The sequence below is a fragment of the Rattus norvegicus genome, chromosome 16, assembly GCF_036323735.1.
Source record: "Rattus norvegicus strain BN/NHsdMcwi chromosome 16, GRCr8, whole genome shotgun sequence".
NCBI lineage: Eukaryota > Metazoa > Chordata > Mammalia > Rodentia > Muridae > Rattus > Rattus norvegicus.
This window is the reverse complement of record NC_086034.1, coordinates 75,604,523-75,622,155: the sequence shown is the minus strand read 5'-3', so window position 1 is coordinate 75,622,155 and position 17,633 is coordinate 75,604,523. Positions and strand designations below refer to the sequence as shown.

The following is a 17,633-nucleotide window of genomic DNA, read 5'->3' as shown; positions in this document are numbered from 1 at the left end:
TGCACCCCCAGTGCTGAGAAAGAAAAACCACCCCAAAAGAAGGAGCAGAGTAATGCCAGCAGCAGCAGCAGCAGTGTGCACACACGTACCCCAGTTCAGAGGCTCACTGCCACCATGTTGTACTGAAGACACCCCAAGGAGAGCTGCCTACAGCTTCAGCCAAGATCTCTTTGGAGCCCAAGGGTGTCCTCGACCTAGTTCAGTCTTTTGGGGTCCTTCGCCAAAGGACCCTGTTCTAGAGATTAGAGCTGCCCCACAGATTACAAAGCCATCCCAGGACACAAAGGTCCAACCCACAGGGTCTGCGTCAAGAGGGTCTCTGGAATCACCGGCTGGCTCCCTAGGGATATGTATGACCATTTGGGCACAACACCAAAGTAATCAATGGGAGCTGGGGCAGGGTTTGAACGTGGAGGGTGTGGCGCTGACTTGCGAGAGACCTGGATTCATCCCTACCAAAAGCAAACAAAACGAAAACCGATAGGAAATTAGCACGCCAGCCCACAGTCACACGGATGACCATGGCGCATCACTTTGTTCATGGTCAGTCCCCACAAACTCGAGTGACCCGGGCAGCACCTGTATGCTTTTGGTGAGGCCCCGCCCCTCGTGCAGACGAAAATGAGTCTGCCATTGTTAACCATTGGCCCGACAGTGCATGGCTGTCTGTCCTTCCAGCACTCCTCTGAACACAGGCCAGCTTGTTACCCACTCCTTCTGAAAAGAATGCGTCTTAGATCCTGGTGCGGCTCTGTCCAATCCCCGGGTGCCTCTCTTAAGAGCTGCCCCGGCTTCATGTCAGTTGTCCTTGCTCATCCCCTGGGCTAGCAGCTTCCCCCCCAGCCCTCTCTTCCAAGTTCATGTCTGACACCAAATCCCGCCCCTTCTCTAAGCAGCATCAGTGCTGTCTTGAGGTAGCCGTCTCCCTTCCCCGAGGTTGCCTTCCCTCCCTCGCTTCTGTGAGGATTCCATTCTAGCGTGGCTCCGGTGGAGCCTTGCCACCTACACTCATCGCTTGCCTTCCAGATGGGTTACACCCCACTCCACGTGGCCAGTCACTACGGAAACATCAAGCTGGTGAAGTTCCTGCTACAGCACCAGGCAGATGTCAACGCCAAGACCAAGGTACGTGGGTGCCTCACACACAGCTCCCAGGCTGGGCACTCACTTGGGAAGCAGCCGGAGCCACTCGAGGCCCCGCCTCAGTCCTGAGCTCTGAATCTAAAGGAGATGGGGGGGGGGGGGGGATGGTAGACGGAGTCTGGAGTTTGTAGGCAGTCCTCTCCCACAGCAGTTAACTGATCCTGCCAAATGTCTGCCTCCCTTCATAGCTAGGGTACAGCCCCTTGCACCAGGCAGCTCAGCAAGGACACACGGACATTGTGACATTGCTCCTGAAGAATGGTGCTTCTCCAAATGAGGTCAGCTCGGTGAGTACCCACCCAGTCCCACTTCAGACAGCTCAGGGTGGGGGCATCCCTAACTACAGAGGTTGCTGGAAGCCTGGAGTCTGGACAGCACTGCGCACCATGATGCTGTAGCTGCCTTGCGTCTTCCAGGGCTTAGACACTGGAGTGACCATAGAAAAGCTTTTCCCCACGCCATGCCTCCTCTCCTCTGGCTTGTACCTGTCTCTGCTGACACACCTTCTGGTGTGTTTGAAGCTACCTTCTGTGTGACACGAGTAGGCAGATTTAAGTGCCTCAAAGACACCCCTAGCAGCCCTAGAGACTGTGGCTCCGGGTGAATGCCCTGTTCTCACTGTGGGGTTTGTAGGGTTACCTGCAAGGCTGTTCCTGGCTTGGAAAGCTGTGGACCCTTGCCTGCCTGCAGATGTGTTTGCTGAGGGTTTGCACAGGGCTGAAGCCACGTGGAGCCCAGGCACATTCTACAAGCAGAGAACTTCACAGAGAACAAAAGCTTCAGCACCATGCAATTTTCGCTGATCCGTGCTGCCAGCTGGCTCCTGGGGCTTCCTTACTGGCTCCTCCCCACAGTGCTTGCCTGCCCTCAGGGGAGGGAGGTACCCTGTTCTCCTGTCAAGGCCATATACTCAACAGCGAGGGCTCTCAGTTTGTCCTATTCTCCTTCCTGCCTTGTGCCGTCTTTGCGGCCCCAAGGGTCACACACTTGTACACATACATCTTCCTGGCTCCAAGGCCCAGTCTGTCCTTGTGGGCCCTTCTGAAGACTCCCAGGGAACCCAGTCTGTGCTCAGGAGATAGACTCTCCTCTCTGACTCTGCCTGTCTCTCCTTTTAGAACGGAACCACACCTCTGGCAATAGCCAAACGTTTGGGCTACATCTCTGTAACAGACGTGCTCAAGGTGGTCACAGATGAAACCAGTGTGGTGGTATGTCCTCATCCCCCTACCCCAGCACAGCCATGGGCCCTGAGGGTTACTGTCCAAAGCCAATGCCTCCCGCCTGGTAGGCACTGTCTAGCTACAGGTGGGACATACTGCCACCTAGTGACCAAAGAATTGGATGGGCTTGCAGAAAGGGCGAGGAAATGGGAAATCTGGGCATGAACTTCCAGATCAAATGCCTCCTAGGCCTGGCTTTCCTTGGCAACATACCTTTGCCATCACCTTTTCTGGCTGTTCATTTGGGGCAGTAGCTGGGCTGAAACAAGTGTGCCCTGCTCCTTGGTCCCAGCCCCTGGCCTTTCTCTTTTCAGTTAGTCAGTGACAAACACCGGATGAGCTACCCTGAGACAGTGGATGAGATCCTGGATGTGTCTGAAGATGAAGGTAAAAAATCTTTGTGAATGAACTCAGTCAGGCTCCATTAGCTCAGGCATCCCTCAGAGTCCCTGGAGACCGGAACTAACCGAAACATACAAGTATACATTGTAACTCGGGAGATGCGCTTCTTACAAACATTGCCTATTGACAAAAATAAATCCTTTTCGGATGATCTAAGGTGAGGGAAACCTGAGAACTTAGAGGTTAACGTTTTAGATCTCAAGTCTTCACGTGCAAGTTAGTTAGTAGGTTTGCCGCAGTTGCCGTTGATCCAAGGTGGGTCTGCTCAAGGCAGGTCCAAGAGCGGGCAGCAGCTGCTGCAGCATCTGGCTGCTGTTCCCCTCCAGCCTCAGTAAATGATAAGGCAGGTTGATCAGACTGACACTGCGTGTTGGTCAGCTGTCCTTCTGACCCTGTGGTGGGCAGAAAGTTTGGAGTCTTCTCCATGACCACTGAGTGATTAAGGTTTCAACTTTGTGATCTCCAGGGAATCTTTCACCCTCTTTCTCACCCCCAAGTAAACCCCAAACGGAGGGAACACAGGATAGCGGGATGGGCTTGTTCCGTGGCCCCTGTTCTGTCTGGAGTTTGGTGGTTGTATGCCGGTCCGCTAGACAGTTCTAAACGTCCCCTTCTTAATAACGTGCCTCTCGCTTTACTGGGTCTGACGCTGTCATTCCTTCAACTCTGCCTGCCAGGAACTGCTCACATATCTTTAACGGGTATGAAATGCTTTCTGTTCCCTGTGGTCTTTCTCACCAGAGCACATCCCACCATAAACACACGAGTCCTCACTAACCCATCCCTGCTTCTCATCCTCCGCAGCCCCACGCAGGGCCCGGAGCTGACTAAACACCATGAAGCCACCTCTGTATCTGTGCTCGTGCCTCCGTGTCTGTGCTCATCTTGCATGAACCGTTCTACTTCCACCGTGTCGGCTCCAGATCACAGGGCCAGGGCCCCTGAGGCAGAGAGAGTCATGACAGGGCCCGGGCCCAAGCCGCTCGCTGCTCTAGTCATGCCACGAAGGGAAGGAAGGGGTGTGCAGGTTGCCAATTTAGGTTCGACTGCAAACAATAAATCCAGGATGCGGAATTTGCAAGATATAGAAATAAAAATGGAAACAAAGGGGTTTCAGAAGCAAATTAATGCTGCAGCCTTGGGTGAACAGATCTGTGCTGTTTTCCCCTCTGTAATGCAGGTTGGAACAGTCTGTAACCTAGGCAGGGTGTGGTAGGCCATGCTTCTGATCCCAGCATTCAGGAAGGAGAAACAGGCAGATCCTTGAGTTCAAAGCTAGCTTGGTCTACAAAGCAAGTTCCAGAGTGGGGCTGGGGGGAGAAAAGAATCATTTGTGACTGTGACTCCTTTTGTGGCACTATTTTTACACTCCGAGGGAGCTATTGTGTAAGGGTGAGCGCACCAAACGAACAAACAAAAAAACCTTCTTTCTGGCTTCGTTGGTTTCCTTCCTACAAAACTAGAGAGCATAGGGGCTAGGAACTGGCCTCCCTGGGTTTTAGGGTTGGAAGAACAGGACGGGGAATCTCTGTGGCGAGCAGGCCCTTGGGGCGCCAGAAACCAAAAGCACCCTCCACTTTTGAGGAGATACTGAGAGGCGGACCGGGAAAGGTGCTTGTTAAGAACAAGAGATTTTTCTCAGTCTCCAGCCTGCCCCTCACTTGAGCTCCTGGGTTTCAGGTGACGAACTTGTCGGCTCGAAGGCTGAAAGGCGGGACTCCCGGGATGTGGGTGAGGAGAAAGAGCTGTTGGATTTTGTGCCGAAGCTAGACCAAGTGTAAGATGGGCTCAGTCGGGGAGGGAGGATCATGCTGTGGATGGCCAGGTGCAGCTCTGGGACTCGGAGTAGAAATGTAGGTGAAAGCCAGGTCCTGGGGGTCGCTGGGGATGGAGGGGCTTAGACGAAAGCCAGGCCTGGGTGTGCCTAAGGAGGGAGAGACACATGTGCAAGGGGGACGTGGGTCAGCCTGTAGATAAGGGAGACATTTTATCACCTGAGGTGATGTGAGGGGTGAATGGCCCAGGTTGTTACAGGTGTACTGAGGCCTGTCACGTAGGTCTCTCAGGAATGATGCCAGGGTCTGCTTCAGATGTGCTGCTCTTTGACTGTCTGGTGTTCCTGCTTCGTAGGGTGGAATCCCCAGCCATCCCAAGGATCCCTTGTGTCACGCCTGAGACTGTTGTGATCCGATCCGAAGATCAGGAACAAGTAAGGAGAGCCTTGCCTCCGCCTCCCACCATAGGGATTGAGGACATTTCCATGACTGTGTTTGTATGACCCGGGGACAGTAGGAGTTAAAGTATAAAAGTTCAGGGCGTGATGGGGTTGGGGATTTAGCTCAGTGGTAGAGTGCTTGCCTAGCAAACGCAATGCCCTGGGTTTGGTCCCCAGCTCCGAAAAAAAGAAAAAGGAAAAAAAAAAGTTCAGGGCGTGGACAGAGCACATTCAGACCCATGACTCTGTGCATTCTGTAGAACTCAGTGCAGATGGCGTGCCCGGCATATCCCCTGTGAGTCCTGGGAGCTCAGGGCACTCAGGGTGAGAGAAACACTATCAGAGCATGCAGTGATGCAGGAAGATGACTCGGGCCATGCAGTCATGTGACCAGGAAGGAAACCTTCCTCGTGTGGTGCAGCCCGTGCAATGAGGCTCTGATATGTCAGCTTCCTCTCTCCTGAAGGGATGGATGGCTGTGCCTTTCCTCATCTTCCCTCAGAGACCCCAACACTGACAGAGGGGTACCAGGGCACTGTTCTCAGTAGAACTGGTGTTCGTGACAGAAGCCTGGTTTGCTCCTTTTTAGCACTCCACTTGAATTTGTCCAGAAGGTTAGAGATAGTGGATTAGTGGATGAGAGTGTGTTCCTACAGTTTAATCTCAAAGATTAGGCCGTTGGTGCTTTCTCCAGAGCAAGAACATTTCCTGGGAGATGAGAGGGTTGATGCGGTGTTGAAGGTTGGCCATGTCTGCCCTAAGGTCTGACAAGGTGGCCCGATTCCCTTCCCTGACTCCACAAAGGGATATGAAAGTACGTTAGGGTATCATCAGTACAAAACAGCGGTGCTGTGCATTGGAGAGGTCGTCAGATGGGCCCTGCTCCTGCTGTGACCTTACCCCCAGATGCTGTCAAAGCAGCATGAACAAGCCCAGGGGACTGGAGTGAGTCTTGCTCTGTAACCATCCCATTCTCCCTGTCTCCCCTGCTCCCCACCGCCGCAGAGAGCCCCAGCATCTCTTTCCAACTCTCTGCTTAAGTCGTAAACCCCATCAGAGGGGGATACTGCATTTCTAAGTGCCCACCCTGGGCTCCAGATAAGGAGGTTGGGTTCAGTCGTGTCCTGCGAGCTGCTATCAACTCTGAGTGTGGACTGAGACACATGGGTTCTCATGAAGCAATGAATCATCTCCTTCCACCAATGAGAAGTGGGAAACCCCACAAGCCCGGTGGGTTGGTTCACCTCACAGACCCCCTCAGACACACAGCAAGTAGCCATGAGGTGTCGATGCAGGACGGGAACGGGTAGGGGATGCAGGAGAGAAGGGTAGACCGGTGAGCATCAAGCAGGGGATAGAAAAGCAGCAAGAGACCCTGAAGGCGAACAGAAACCAGGCTGCTGTAGAGGTCAAAGTTCATTTCCTGGAAGCGGTCCCTTCGGTCAAGCCCCAGGACTCGGCACGTATTTGGATATCCTGGAGATGTAAGATAAGAGACAGGAGGCCCTCTTCTCTCCTGCAGGCATCTAAAGAGTATGATGAGGACTCACTCATTCCCAGTAGCCCAGCCACAGAGACCTCAGACAACATCAGCCCCGTGGCTAGCCCCGTCCACACAGGGTGAGTATTGAGATCTGGGACCCACTTCTTTTCCGCCCTTGAGAAGGAAGTCAGCCCCATTCACGATCTCCCTGTGCTTCTAGGTTTCTGGTGAGCTTCATGGTCGATGCCCGGGGAGGATCCATGAGAGGAAGTCGTCATAATGGCCTAAGGGTGGTGATCCCTCCCCGGACATGCGCAGCACCCACTCGCATCACCTGCCGCCTGGTTAAGCCCCAGAAGCTAAGCACACCGCCCCCGCTGGCTGAGGAGGAGGGCCTAGCCAGCAGGATCATTGCACTGGGTCCTACGGGGGCCCAGTTCCTTAGGTGAGAAACACCCTCATAGAGAACGTGTGCAGCTGGTGTCTCCAGCCAGTTCCTGCCACTTCAGCCGAGCCTCCCCAGGTCCACCCAACGGAGGCAGAACCCAGCATCTCATCCCTCTGCTGTGATGACAGTCTTGCCTGTCTCTCTCAGGCCCATGAAAGAGCTCACGGTTCTAGGGGAGCCCACTATTCTCAGAAGTATGAGAACACTAGAAAAGAGAATAGAGGAAAAACTGGCCATTAGGGGCCCTGGAATCTAGTTCTATAAGCACCAGAGTGTTCATTCCTCAGGGAAGGTCCCCGAGAGCCTCGAGAGGAATGACCTGCAGACTCATTTCTCTCCTGCCTGGGGCCCACTGGGGTCACCGGAGTTCTGCTGTCAATCCAGAAGAGTAAGAGGGGCTTTAAGGAGCCTCAGGAGCCCAGGGCAGGTTTGTTTCTCCACAGCCCGGGTCTGTAGGCCCTTCTCCCTGCAAGCTGTAAGCAGAGTTCACTAAGATCCATCCGCCTTGTGCCCAGGCATTGGAGCCCCCATAGATGACCCCCCCATGTCTGCTCTTCCTTAGCCCTGTGATCGTGGAAATCCCCCACTTTGCCTCCCATGGCCGCGGGGACCGTGAGCTGGTGGTTCTGAGGAGCGAGAACGGCTCCGTGTGGAAGGAGCACAAGAGCCGCTATGGAGAAAGCTACCTGGACCAGATCCTGAACGGCATGGACGAAGGTAAGGAAGGGGCCTAGGGTTCTAAGTAGGCTTCTTCCTGCTGTAGGAAGATGGCATCTGGGGTTGCATATTGAGGGGGTCCGTTACCGCTGCCTGGGCCGTGGGAGGCCAAGAGAGGCCGGGAATGGTCCTTATGATCAAGTGCTGGATCCCCAGGACATGTGAGTGGACAAGCATGTCCCCCGACTCCTGTGGCCAGTGCCTTTCCCACTGGGCCTCTAGGTCCAGAGACTGACCTCTTTAGGCCACCTCTCTTCCAGGCTGTGTCCAGGACAGGGAAAGCCCTGAACCACAGTCATAGCTCAGCCTGAGCCTTCCAGGCTACCTCCCTGCCAAGCCCCTAGGGAGGGTATGTGTCCAGGCTGTGGAGCCCCTGGCAGCACAGGGATAGCTCAGCCTGAGGCAGCTCGTTGTTCCAGAGCTGGGGAGCCTGGAGGAGCTGGAGAAGAAGCGCGTGTGTCGCATCATTACCACCGACTTCCCCCTGTACTTTGTCATCATGTCCCGGCTCTGCCAGGACTACGACACCATCGGTCCTGAAGGGGGCTCCCTGAGAAGCAAGCTGGTGCCCCTGGTACAGGCGACGTTCCCCGAAAACGCGGTGACCAAGAAAGTGAAGCTGGCTCTGCAGGTGACAGACGCACCCCCTCCCTGGAGGCTCCTAGGGCTACCTGGAGTCTACAGGACACACCCACACTTTTGTCTGGGAAATCAGAGCTGAAGAGCAACTCTGGGGGCATGGGGGGTGAGCAGGTGTTTACTGAAGAACTGCAGACGTCCCAGTGGGGCCACTGAGCGTGGCCAGCTGTGCCCCCCAGGAACGGGACAGTCACTTCCTCACCTGAACACTGAGGGTACCTGGCTGGCCCTATCTGGACAGCCATTGGCTGAGCCTTCTGTCTTTGATATTTCGCAGGCCCAGCCTGTCCCAGACGAGCTGGTGACCAAGCTCCTGGGCAACCAGGCCACCTTCAGCCCCATTGTTACTGTTGAGCCAAGGCGTCGGAAGTTCCACCGTCCCATTGGGCTGCGAATCCCACTCCCTCCCTCATGGACTGACAACCCCAGGGACAGCGGGGAGGGAGACACCACCAGCCTACGCTTACTGTGCAGCGTCATCGGTGAGCGGTCCTCTTTGGAGGAACTCACTTGGGGGTGGGGGGGGGACACACTGGGTGGTAATAAGATAAAGCCAGCGACCACCTTGGGCTCTTACCGCTTCCCTAGCGATGACTGAAATAAAACGACCTCAGTCCAAGTATGCGGCAGGAGGATGAGTCCTCAGCAAAGCATGAGGGGGACAGGTCACCCAGATGTCCCACTCCCGTCCTGAGCGCACTGGTTACACCTCGTGCTTACCACGAAAGGGAAAGTCTCTCGCCTAGCTCTCTGCTTCTGCTGGCGTTGCAGGTGGAACTGACCAAGCCCAGTGGGAAGATATAACGGGAACAACCAAGCTTGTATACGCCAATGAGTGCGCCAACTTTACCACCAACGTCTCAGCCAGGTGAGACTCAGCCCTTCTGAACCCGGCACGGTGGAGGAGCCATCGACCTGGGAGCCGTTCTCACGGCCTGGCCTGCTCTAAGATACTTTGGCTGGTGGTCCACAAGGCCACCGCGCTGCTGCGCGACCACGCTCACCGCGCACGCCCTGTCCCCTTAGATTCTGGCTGTCGGACTGTCCTCGGACCGCTGAGGCCGTACACTTTGCCACTCTCTTGTACAAAGAGCTCACGGCAGTTCCCTACATGGCCAAGTTTGTCATTTTCGCCAAGATGAACGACCCCCGGGAAGGACGGCTACGCTGCTACTGCATGACAGATGACAAGGTGGACAAGACCCTGGAACAGCATGAAAACTTCGTGGAGGTGGCCCGGAGCAGGGACATAGAGGTACGAGTGCCATAAGAGCTACGGAAGGAAGGCTTTTTCTCACTCCACACAAGGAAATAGAGCCTTGGGGTAAGGTGGCTCTCCTGGCTGGCTTCTGGAACATGGTGTCTAGTCCAGGCCAGAAGTCCCACCTCTGGAGTTGCAGGGACTGTTAGGATTTATCTCTTCAGCTCTTCTCTCAAGAGAAAGCTGGGACAAGAACTCAAGTCAGGAATCTAGAGACGGAGGAACACTGGTCACCGTCTTGCTCCTCGTGGCTTGCTCAGCCCGCTTTCTTTTTTTCTTATTTACATTTCGATTGTTATTTCCCTTCCCGGTTTCGGGGGGCCAACATCCCCCTAGCCCCTCCCCCTCCCCTTCTTTTTTTTTTCTTTTCTTTTTTTAGGAGCTGGGGACCAAACCCGGGGCCTTGCGCTTGCTAGGCAAGTGCTCTACCACTGAGCTAAATCCCCAACCCCCTCCCTCTCCCCTTCTATATGGGCTTCCCCTCCCCATCCTCCCCCCATTACCACCCTCCCCCCAACAATCACGTTCACTGGGGGCTCAGTCTTAGCAGGACCAAGGGCTTCCCCTTCCACTGGTGATCTTTCTAGGCTATTCATTGCTACCTATGAGGTCAGAGCCCAGGGTCAGTCCATGTATAGTCTTTGGGTAGTGGCTTAGTCCCTGGAAGCTCTCTGGTTGGTTATACAAGCCATGGTTACCTTTCCCAGGAGTGGCACCCCCCACGGCGAGCTGGGCCCTCTCACACCAATCGTCAGTCATGAAAAGGCACTGCAGGGTTGCCCATGGGCCAATCTGGTTGTGGGGGATGGGCTTCCTGATGGAGGTTTCCTCCAACTCTGGTTCATGTCAAGTTGACAAAAGAATCAATCAGCAGAGCTGACAATGGTATGGAAAGTACCTCAGGACTGTGGCCTGGGCACTCACTGCTCAGCGTACTTCTTGTCTATGGGCCTCAGTTTCCCCAACAGGGAGATATATTCCCAAGATCGTCTCGGTTGACACGATTACATACGTAGAAGGAATGCTTACATGCGAGAAATATCTGCAGACTTTGCAGGACATCTCATAAGCAAAACCCCCTTCAGATGGACCTAAGGATCACCTTCAACCCTTTCAGAGGACATGCCCTGCTGTCCTAACAGGCCACCGAGTGCTAGGAACAACTCTGCCTGGGGGGGTGTGAGCCGTTCTTATGAGTCTGTGTCACGGGATCTAGTTTATGACACTTTCCCTTAAACAAGCAGTGAAGTTTCTCATACTCCTCCCTTCGTGGAGAAAAGGTTTAAGGGCTCGGGGGCGGGGTGGGGTGGAGGGAAGAAATGTAAGGCATTTCAACATGAGCTCAGCACGCTTTTCTCTTCCCTCAGGTTCTAGAAGGGATGCCTCTGTTTGCAGAACTCTCTGGGAACTTGGTGCCTGTCAAGAAAGCGGCCCAGCAGCGAAGCTTCCATTTCCAGTCATTTCGAGAGAATCGCCTGGCCATCCCCGTGAAGGTGCTGGCCTCCTGTGGCCGCCTACTTTTCCTGGTCTAGGGGTTTAGGAGGCAGGAACCCCCCCTCCTCCCCCCAGCACACCAGTCTAGAGGCATGAGGGGTCTTGCTGAAGCTCCCTGTGTGTGACTTAGGTGAGGGACAGCAGCCGCGAGCCAGGAGGGTTCTTGTCGTTCCTGCGGAAGCCGATGAAATATGAAGACGCACAGCACATCCTCTGCCACTTGAATGTCACCATGCCCCCCTGTACCAAGGTGAGCTGTCACCTGCCAGCATCCCTCGGGAACTCCCCGGGTCGGCCCCAGAACACGCATATGTCCAAAGGGCTCTCTCTTCCTTCTGAAACACTAACTCTGAATTCCCAGGCTCCCCAAGGCCTGTTGTGGATATTTGTTTTGTAGCCAAGCGGAGAAAATTTGCACTGGAATGTCCGTAACCCCTACTATGTGATGTGAGGATCAAATGTCAGGGCCAGGTGCCATTAGGACTGATCACCTAGAGCCAGCCTCCCCAGGATGTGGCGGAGAGAGCCCCTTGCTGCTCTTGAAGCTTCTAGAGAGCACAGCTGAACGGTCACTTGCCCAAGGTCACAAACTCATAGAAGTTGGCAAGTCTCCTCAATTTATTTGCCTGTCTTGCCCCTCAAACAAGGGGACCCGGGTGTCCCCAGCCACTGTCAAATCCCAGGGATTTGACAAACTCAGCCAGGGAGTCTTGACCAATGACTCTTCTGATCCCTAATCGCGTGCTGCTTGGTTGGACCCCACGTCTTCAGAATGTCTCCATGCTTCTGTCGGTGCCCCTGAGCTGTCGTTTGAATCATTAGCCTCCCACGGTCACCTTCATATATATGACTCAATTCCTCTTTCCCTTCTGGGGGGTGAGGGTGAACCCATTTCTCTCTCAAATAGAATTTCTAGTGCCTAGAACAGAGAAGCCCTAGAGTTAAGCCGCAGGACAGTGTCGGAAGTGAGCCACTGAACAGAAGAAAATCTAAAAAGGAAAACTGAGTTTAAATTCAAAACTCTGTCTCTAGTGGGTGACCTCGTGCAAGTTACTGTCTATGCCTCAATGTCCTCAACCAAGGAGAGAGAAGTCATAATTGTCCCTACCTGCCTGCTGCCTAGGTGGCTGCTTCGCCAACCTTCTTCTGTCCCCTCCTCTTCCCACAGTTCTTATCTATTAGGCCGTGGACCACCATGTCCCCTCCCTACAATATGAGAGCTTGCATCAGCTTCTCTAAGAAGGAGTACACCCCAAAACCCATTGCACCCCTTCTTTGTCTTCTTCAGGGCAGTGGAGCAGAAGACAGGAGAAGGACCCTGACGCCCTTGACTCTTCGCTATAGCATTCTCAGCGAGTCCCGGCTGGGTAGGACCCCCTTGCCTAGCACCTCAATGTGCTTGATCCCATAAGAATGTCACTGTGTTCCCAGAGAGGGAACCTGCCAATGACTCTGCCAAGGACTCTGACCTGGCACCGTTCACCTCACTGTGTCTGCAGCAGGCAGAGCCCTTTCCTTAGGCCTCTGCAGCGATCTGAAGGCCCCTGTGTAACTTGAGCGGCCTACTGTGAGGGCCACGTATCAACCTTATCCATGTTGTGACCTGCCTAGGCTGTTAACTGCAACCCAATGCATCTTCCCAGGTTTTACCAGTGACACAGACCGTGTTGAAATGAAGATGGCTGTCATCAGGGAGCACCTCGGCCTCAGCTGGGCAGGTGAGTTATGGAATTTGGACAAAAAGAAAAATAGCCTGATATCTATGTAACGTCATGGCCCCTCTTCCTGGGTGACCCGTGGTGAAATGCTTCCACCCTTCCTGTCACCACCCATTGTACATCTAGTCTATGGTGGCTCGCTTTATTAAACACGCACTGGGTACCACTGGAGAGCAGTGAGTTCCCTCCGCATTTGTTCCATTCCCTGAAAACACTGTGAGAAACAATCGTCCTTGCTTTATAGCAAGAGTAGCAGAGGAGACTCGGGAAACAGCTGTTTTACCACCTTGCCAAGCTGAGCCTTGGCCCAGGCTGTCAGGAGCACTGGTTGAACGAAGAGAAGCGTTTATAAATGCTGGCCCCTTAGTTAGTAATCAGGAGGGAGCAATCTTACAGGCCATCTGGGTTCATCCCATTGCTGTTCATATTTTGAGTTTTTCTCAACAAAAACTGTGTCTGGGTTCATCGGTTAGGTTCTGTTCATTTCAAAGCCCGTCGGGTGCATGGCCTTGCAGGCAAGTTTGGTTGACACCAGGTTTATACTCCCAACTTCTAATTGGAGTTCCAGTGGGATCCGTGAGAGCAGCCGGCATTAGTAGGGGGTCCAGTGTTCCCTGTTCACTTGTAGCTGAGCTGGACCTAAGCTGACCCAAGACACCTTTGCAAATAATCATCAGGTTTTTATATCTAACAGCAGCAACTCTCGACGCGACAGCTGCCTTTGGATGGATGTCTTGGTTTACCTTGTTTTATCCGTGGGGATGTTAAGATCCAGCTTAATAAAGCAAGTTGGTACTTAGCTGGTAACAACACAGAAAGCCAAACAAATATAAACACACAATGGACTGTGCCCACTGACTTGGCAGAGAGCCTGCTGTGGGAAAAGGGTGGGGAAAGGCAAGGTCCCAGATGTTTAACTTCTTATCTCTGGCCATAGCCTGTGGTACTTCCTTGCTTCAGCGTGGCGGACATGGTTTAAGGAGGGCGCAGAAGAAAATGCTCCACATTTTGGCCCGATCTCAGGCCCTGTAAACTGCTGTGGTCTCTCTCGCCACTCACTGCTGTAATGTTTATGTGGATGAGCATCCTTCCTGCAGTCAGCCTGCCCAGCGCTTTAGATGACTCAGACACCACAGTGGAAACTTGCTACAAGAACTGAGAATGAGGGAACTCTTCATTCCTTAAGCTGGTTCTACTTCCTGCTGTGTGTGTGTGTGTGTGTGTGTGTGTGTGTGTGTGGGGGGGGGGGGGGTGGTGTATGTGTGTGTGTGTGTGTGTGTGTGTGTGTGGTATGTGTGTGGGGTGGTGTATGTGTGTGTGTGTGTGTGGTGTGTGGTGTGTGTGTGTGGTATGTGTGTGGGGTGGTGTATGTGTGTGTGTGTGTGTGTGTGTGTGGTATGTGTGTGGGGTGGTGTATGTGTGTGTGTGTGTGTGTGTGGTGTGTGGTGTGTGTGTGTGGTATGTGTGTGGGGTGGTGTGTGTGTGTGTGGTGTGGGGGGGTAGTGTGTGTGTGGTATGTGTGTGGGGTGGTGTGTGTGTGTGTGGTGTGGGGGGGTAGTGTGTGTGTGGTGTGTGGTCGGAGTGGTGGTGTGTGGTGTGTGTGTGTGGTGTGTGTGGTGTTTGTGTGGTGTGTGTGTGTGGTGTGTGTGTGGTGTGTGTGTGGTGTGTGTGGTGTTTGTGTGGTGTGTGTGTGGTGTGTGTGTGGTGTGGGGGTGTATGTGGTGTTTGTGTGGTGTTTGTGTGGTGTGTGTGTGGTGTGGGGGTGTATGTGGTGTTTGTGTGGTGTGTGTGTGTGTGTGTGGTGGGAGGTAGTGTGTGGTGTGTGTGTGTGTGTGTGGTGTGGGGGTGTGTGTGGTGTTTGTGTGGTGTTTGTGTGTGTGGTGGGGGGTAGTGTGTGGTGTGTGTGTTTGTGTGTGTGTGTGTGGTGTGGGGGTGTGTGTGGTGTGTGGTGTCGGGGGTAAGGGGTAGTGTGTTGTGTGTGTGCATGTGTGTGTGTTGTGTGTGGGGGTGTTTGTGGGGGGTAGTGTGTGGTATGTGTGGTGAGTGTGTGTGGTGAGTGTGTGTATGTGTGTGCATGTGTGGTGTGTGTGGTGTGTGTGATGTGTGTGTGTGTGTGTGTGTGTGTCATAGGCATGTTCTGACTTGCAGTCACCTTTTCATTCTTCATACCTAGGTACTCTGATATATGTTCACCTTCTAGACACGTAGGAGAAGTCATAGTAAAAATAAGGGGGAGGCTCTTGAGTAACCACAGGGCTGCCTTTCTATCCTCCAACTCTTGGAAGACAGCCAGTGGCCACCTGCAGGAAACAGGAGCTATAACTCCTTCACAGGCTTGCCCTGCATGTTGAGGAAGCTCCTTCCCATCACCTCCTCAGTGAAATCATGAAAGAAGAAAGAGGCTTGACATATTTTTTTTCATTCATTCCCCCATTCTGTTTCCCTGCCTCGTTCGCAGGGAAGGCAGGGAGGCGGATACTTACTCAGCACCAGATCTTTCCTGGTGGGAAAGAATCCCGGATGTAATGGGGGCCATTATAAGCTCAGCACTCATACTGGCTTTCCATTCTTTGCCTACAGAGCTGGCCCGGGAGCTGCAGTTCAGCGTGGAGGACATCAACCGGATCCGTGTAGAAAACCCTAACTCCTTGTTGGATCAGAGTACAGCCCTGCTGACCCTCTGGGTGGACCGTGAAGGCGAAAATGCAAAGAGTCAGTACCACTCAGCTGACCACCTTGCTAGATAGACCCGCTCCTCAGAGTCCTTCAGACCCCATTGCTGCTGCTGCTGATCGTGGCTGAGCTCGGGCTTTCTCTCTCTGTCTCTCCTCTCACTTCTCACAGTCTTGAGGTCCCCTAAGCAACCCTACTGGATAGCATTCTCAGTAGCTCTAGCCCTCAATATTCCCTGTTCTCAGTGAAAACCCCCCAGGACCTCTGAGAAGAATATGCTATCGATGTAAGACTTGTTTTCAAAGCGCCCCTATTGGATGTCTCAACTGAATGAGTGCTGTGTGGTGTCACAGCAGAGTCAGGTGGGCCTGCCATAGTTTGCTTCCACTCTCGTCCTCTCAGAAACATCCCCCAGGCAGGAGGAGGCCTGTCTCACTCTTCGCAGCATCTCCTCAAAAGCCTGCCCTGTGCAGGAGTTGGATGCTTCCAACTGCACCTTACATCTTATACCAGGACTTCAAAAGGACAGTCTTTCACCCTGTTTTCTCAGTAGTCTTATAGTACTCGTGTGTGCGCACGCTCAAACACACACACACACACACACACACACATACACACATACACACACACATACACGCACACTCATACACACATGCACACACACAAACATACACACAAGCATACACACACATACACACATACACACAAGCATACACACACATACACACACAGAAGCATACACACACAAGCATACACACACACATACACACACATACACACACACATATACACACACACACAAGCATACACACACAAGCATACACACACATACACACATACACACACACAAGCATACACACACAAGCATACACACACACAAGCATACACACACATGCACACACATGCACACACATGCACACACATACACACACATAAGCATACACACACACATACACACATACACACACACAAGCATACACACACACAAGCATACACACACACATACACACATACACACACAAGCATACACACACAAGCATACACACACACATACACACATACACACACAAACACACACATACACACACATGCACACACATACACACACAAGCATACACACACATACACACACATACACACACAAGCACACACACACACACACACGCACGCATGCACGCACGCACACACACACTACCTTTGCATGCTTCACATTGACCACAGAGCATCTGGCTTGTACTCTGTAGAGCCAAAACACTTGTCTAGCCTGCAGGAGGCCGTGGGCTTCATCCTCGGCGTCAGAAGCAGCAAACAAAGTAAAACAAACCACAAATGGCCACTGTTATGTTTTGGTAAAGACCTGTTGTTTAAAGAGATGATTTAGCCAAAAATGAGAACTATTTCTCTTCCCCAGACTTCTTCCTGTCCCCTGTCCGTTGAGCTTACACAGCATCCCTGGCTGTTCTAGAATCATCTGAATTTGCTCCTCAAGCGCCTCCTTTCTTCTCTCTGGACAGTGGAGAATCTGTACACGGCCCTGCGGAACATCGACAGAAGTGAGATTGTTAACATGTTGGAGGGCTCCGGCAGGCAGAGCAGAAACCTCAAACCAGACCGGAGGCATGGGGACCGGGAGTACTCATTGTCACCCTCCCAGGTGAATGGTGAGTGTCCTATGACATCAGGCCAAGGCTGAGCTGGGGCCCCCGTCTTCCAGGCGTCAGCATTAATGGCCCCTCCCCATGACACTTCATCTTCCCCAAACCATCTCTCCCTCCTGCTAATGGGAGGGTTGTTTGTCAGTGATGAACTCCTCCTATCAGGGAGAGCAGAGCCAAGTGAGAGAGACAGGAGACACTCACCTGTAGAGGTGGGCATCCTCCTCCAGGGTTGCGTGCCTCTGTGCCCACGTGCGGAGCAGTTCCTAGGCCCTCACCACCAGTCCCTGGAACCAAGGTCCCAGAAGGGACTGGCGTGGCAAGAAAGAGTTTGAGTCTGGCAAGAATCTAGGCCCTCACCCTAGATTCTATAAGCTTTCTGCTTCACTCTTCACAAGACATAGGTCCTCTCAGTGTTCCTGTCCCTGTCTGCAGAATATTCAGTGAGTAGGAAGCAAGGGGCATGGAGGCTCCGGCCCAAGGTCTAATGGGGATCAACTGATGGTGTTCAGAATCCCACTGTGAACCCTCAGGACTAAGGGTGTCCCTCCTTGAGCCCAGT

General features: G+C 53.2%; 1 protein-coding gene across 28 annotated transcripts in view; it reads left to right on the top strand.

The window, feature by feature from the left end:
* Ank1 (ankyrin 1) overlaps positions 1–17,633 on the top strand; it is a 178,641-nt gene that overhangs the window by 135,309 nt on the left and 25,699 nt on the right. For 17 of the 28 annotated variants that reach the window (XR_005494624.2, NM_001395562.1, NM_001395567.1 and 14 more), the window contains exons 19-38: positions 1,027–1,125; positions 1,332–1,430; positions 2,262–2,354; positions 2,681–2,753; positions 3,446–3,469; positions 4,449–4,545; positions 4,899–4,977; positions 6,506–6,603; positions 6,687–6,911; positions 7,477–7,631; positions 8,051–8,262; positions 8,548–8,752; positions 9,042–9,138; positions 9,297–9,525; positions 10,899–11,024; positions 11,156–11,275; positions 12,314–12,392; positions 12,669–12,743; positions 15,324–15,455; positions 16,931–17,077. Coding sequence is in view for 27 of the 28 variants with exons in the window: in NM_001395562.1 (NP_001382491.1) it covers positions 1,027–1,125; positions 1,332–1,430; positions 2,262–2,354; positions 2,681–2,753; positions 3,446–3,469; positions 4,449–4,545; positions 4,899–4,977; positions 6,506–6,603; positions 6,687–6,911; positions 7,477–7,631; positions 8,051–8,262; positions 8,548–8,752; positions 9,042–9,138; positions 9,297–9,525; positions 10,899–11,024; positions 11,156–11,275; positions 12,314–12,392; positions 12,669–12,743; positions 15,324–15,455; positions 16,931–17,077 (2,464 nt within the window). In the remaining variant the exon portion in view is untranslated. The remainder of the gene's footprint in view (positions 1–1,026; positions 1,126–1,331; positions 1,431–2,261; positions 2,355–2,680; positions 2,754–3,445; positions 3,470–4,448; positions 4,546–4,898; positions 4,978–6,505; positions 6,604–6,686; positions 6,912–7,476; positions 7,632–8,050; positions 8,263–8,547; positions 8,753–9,041; positions 9,139–9,296; positions 9,526–10,898; positions 11,025–11,155; positions 11,276–12,313; positions 12,393–12,668; positions 12,744–15,323; positions 15,456–16,930; positions 17,078–17,633) is intronic. The other 11 variants (NM_001395568.1, NM_001395565.1, NM_001395563.1 and 8 more) reach the window with 1 other exon arrangement.